Source organism: Gavialis gangeticus, unplaced genomic scaffold (assembly GCF_001723915.1).
Source record: "Gavialis gangeticus isolate Ggan-Ray unplaced genomic scaffold, GavGan_comp1, whole genome shotgun sequence".
NCBI lineage: Eukaryota > Metazoa > Chordata > Crocodylia > Gavialidae > Gavialis > Gavialis gangeticus.
In genome coordinates, this window is record NW_017729031.1 from 117,683,640 (window position 1) to 117,687,136 (window position 3,497).

General features: G+C 48.3%; 1 protein-coding gene across 1 annotated transcript; it reads left to right on the plus strand.

The window, feature by feature from the left end:
* Positions 1–262: 262 nt before the first annotated feature.
* HOXB13 (homeobox B13) lies at positions 263–2,817 on the plus strand. The gene is made up of 2 exons (XM_019523017.1): positions 263–1,011; positions 2,180–2,817. The coding sequence occupies exons 1-2, from the start codon at positions 375–377 to the stop codon at positions 2,431–2,433; spliced, it is 891 nt and encodes a 296-aa protein (XP_019378562.1). The 5' UTR covers positions 263–374; the 3' UTR covers positions 2,434–2,817.
* Positions 2,818–3,497: the final 680 nt, after the last annotated feature.

Below are 3,497 nucleotides of genomic sequence, written 5' to 3' on the forward strand. Positions count from 1 at the left end.
GATGCAATTTGAAAAGAAAAAAAAAGCAATTCTCCTCCGGCTTTTTTGCCTGTCACGTGTGGAGAGATTCTCTCCTCCCTCCCCCCACCCCACCCCCCAGTTGCAATAAAAGTATTTTCGCAATTTCTGCAATAAGAGTTTATTAGACTTTTTCCCCCCTTCCCTTCTCCCCTAACCTCTCCAGTGGGTGCGCGGCAGCCAATGAGCAGCTCCGCTTGGAGAGCCACGTCGTTTGCGTCAGTGTAGCTTGGCTGGAAGAAATGCAGCCTCCTTTGCAGTTCTCAGGCTTTTAAAAAGATTAGGAAGCCTTCTCCCGTTGCCCGCCTGCTGCTGAGCATGATCTGACCAATGCACCGGCCTGCAAACCTCGCTGCATGGACCCAGGGACTTTTACAAGCCACGACGAGCTGGATGAAAGCAATAAGAGCATGGAGGGGCTTATGGGCGCGGGCAATTTTGCTACTAACCAATGCAGGAATCTGGTGTCTCACTCGGCCTTGGGAGGTCCCTCTCCTCCAACCCTGATGCACAGCTCTAATTACCCCACGATGGATGCCGCCAATGCGGGGCCTGGGGAGCCCTCTAAGCAGTGCATCCCGTGCCCCGCAGTCCCCCAAGGGTCCTCCACCACCACGCCTTTACCTTACGGATATTTCGGCAGCGGCTATTATTCTTGTCGGGTTGCCCGGAGCTCCCTCAAACCTTGCCCCCAGAGCAGCTACCCCGCTGAGAAGTATGTGGATACTCCGGCTGCGGGGGAGGAATTCCAGCCCCGACCAACAGATTTCGCTTTCTACCCAGGCTACGCAGGCCCCTACCAGCCCATGGCGAGCTACCTGGACGTTTCTGTAGTTCAGACCATGGGTGGGCCCGGAGAGGCCAGGCATGAGACACTTTTACCCGTGGACAGTTACCACCAGCCCTGGGCTTTAACCAGCAGTTGGAACAGCCAGCTGTGTTGCCCCAAAGATCAAAGCCAGGCTGGGCACTTCTGGAAATCTGCCTTTGCAGGTAAAGTCCCCGACCCCTCTGCACGTTTCAGGCGTTTTGGTGGGAAGCTTTACGTAGGTTGAACCATGAGGGTGTTCTCCCTCCCCCATCAAATTGTTGTTATGCTCCAGAGCGAGGGAGGGGCTTTTCAGGCAGTGTTAATGTTAGGATTAAAGAATGTAGCTTGAGGCAGGGCCCCGGCGGAGCGCAGGAGCAGAATCCTCTTCCATCTGCCTCCACCAGTGTGCCCCGCCAGCTCCAGCGCTGCAGGCAGGCAGCCCCCGGCCCCCTTCTGATTCACCCCTGGGCTTTGCAATGTTGCCCGAGCCGAGCTCAGCCCGTTCAAATAGAAATCAGTTTGATTTTAATTCGGCAAGGTGCGTTGCAACATGTCACACTCCCAGCCAAGGCAACAGGGCACTCATATCATTCCCGTTGGCTCTTGTACTTGGCAACGTGGAGCGAGCAAATCGAGTCAGTACAACTGGCTGTTATTCTGGGTTAAACATGCAACACGGCACAAGCTATACGAGTAGGTACAGAATCTGTACCACATCTGTACCGAAAATATAGAAATTACTTTCTTCCGATGCAGTAATGCGCGGTGAAAGATGTCACACTCGCCCCCAGCAACGACATGGACGTTAATATAATATGATCACGATCCAACAGTGAGCGTTGCAATACTACTAAGCGAGAAGATATGCGATTATTCCGGCTCAGAAATGTGCTTTGGGAAAGTCCGCAATTGCAAGTGGACATTAATATTATTCTGATTCATTCGTGCACCTTGCAACTTCCTAAATGTATTTTCTCCTAAGGATTTTTTTTTTTTCTGAATAAAAGGCAGGGAAAGATAATGTAATCGTGGTTGAATCATCCCAGGGAAAATGGGGGCGCTCGTTTTCCCCCTAAGAAAAGACAGGGCTGAGACGTGAGGTCGGGAAGAAAGGGATCCATATTTGAAGGTAAAAGCGGAGAGCACAGCGAGGCTTGATTTCCCCTCGGTGGTAGGAAACGCGTGATCGAGCCAGAAGGAAGAGAGGGGCTCTGGGGTTAGTCCACTGCACCCCCGGACGCGGGTTCCGGTCAGTTTCCCCGGGGCCCTGAGCCCTGGGGGAGCCTGCGAGGGACGGGTTCCCCTGAGCTGAGCTCTGCCTTTTCTCTCCTTCTCCGTCTCTCCACTCAGATGCTGTAGCTCAGCACCCGCCGGACGGCTGCTCCTTCCGCCGGGGTCGGAAGAAAAGGATCCCGTATAGCAAGGGGCAGCTGAAGGAGCTGGAGAAGGAGTACGCCAGCAACAAATTCATCACCAAGGACAAGAGGAGAAAGATCTCCGCCGTCACCAACCTCTCGGAGAGACAGATCACTATTTGGTTTCAGAACAGGAGGGTGAAGGAAAAGAAAGTCATCGCCAAAATCAAAAGCAGCAGCACTCCTTGAGAAAACAACACCATTAAAATAATCCACAACAATGAGCCCCATTTTCAAAGGGATCTGGGTAGACTTGAGGTGTAAAGAAATACCAAATGAGGGGGAAAATAATCAGCTGGAATTTGGACTCATCTACGCCCCAAATCCCCCACTGCCATCCCACGGACTCCCGGCGAAGCGTGCGCTTCCCAGGGCTTTCTCAATGGTCTTGTTATTATTTCCTTTAATAAGTTAAACCCAATTGTAAATGCCGATGATTTAGGGAGATGCAATATTATCCAGTCTGTATGTAGAGGAATGTGTGCAGTTTACATTTTTGCCTTATAGTGCCACTATGAAGTCATATTCTCTCTCTCTTTCTTTTGTATGAGGTCCATCTTTACAAGCGCTTTAGCAAACTGCCTAATTAAACTGAATTAATAAATTCCAATACGTAACACGGCTTTGATGGCTTCTCGTTGGGCATATGTTCACCAAACCCGCCTGCTATATGACGAACGGCGGAGAACTGAGGGCATGAAGATGAGGGCATGAAGCCCTTTTAAAGGGGAAACCTTTTGCACAACGTGTTCAAACCTTATGTGTGCTTAGCTGAAAAATTAGTCTTTTTAACTACAGTTTGATACGAAGAGATATATAACATTTCAATCCTATATGCATGCGTGTGTATAAGCGCACGCGTATACAAATCTATGCAACGCAAGTGTATTTTTCCTTGTATTTATAAATATATATTTGTACATATATGCGTGTACAAAATGTAATTAGGTGTATACACACGTATATACACAAACGGGTATTTATTAATATGTTTCTTATACATTTTGCGTGATTATATACACGTGTACCCACATTCATGCACACAGATAAATGCAAAATAATGTTCAATGTGTTTAAATCTGACTGTATACATGTGTACATACATATATACAAGAGTGCGTCTCTACATATATGGATGCATGTTTTTACATGCAGATTAACACAGTTATATATACGTACATACATGCATACACTTTGTATACCTGCACATATGCATAAATATATGTGCCCGTATATTTATATACATTTTCCTT

Coding starts and splice junctions, on each gene's coding strand:
- HOXB13 (XM_019523017.1), top strand. CDS start 375: ATGGACCCAGGGACTTTTACAAGCCACGACGAGCTGGATGAAAGCAAT. Junction 1,012..2,179: donor CTGGAAATCTGCCTTTGCAG/GTAAAGTCCCCG, acceptor CTCTCCACTCAG/ATGCTGTAGCTCAGCACCCG.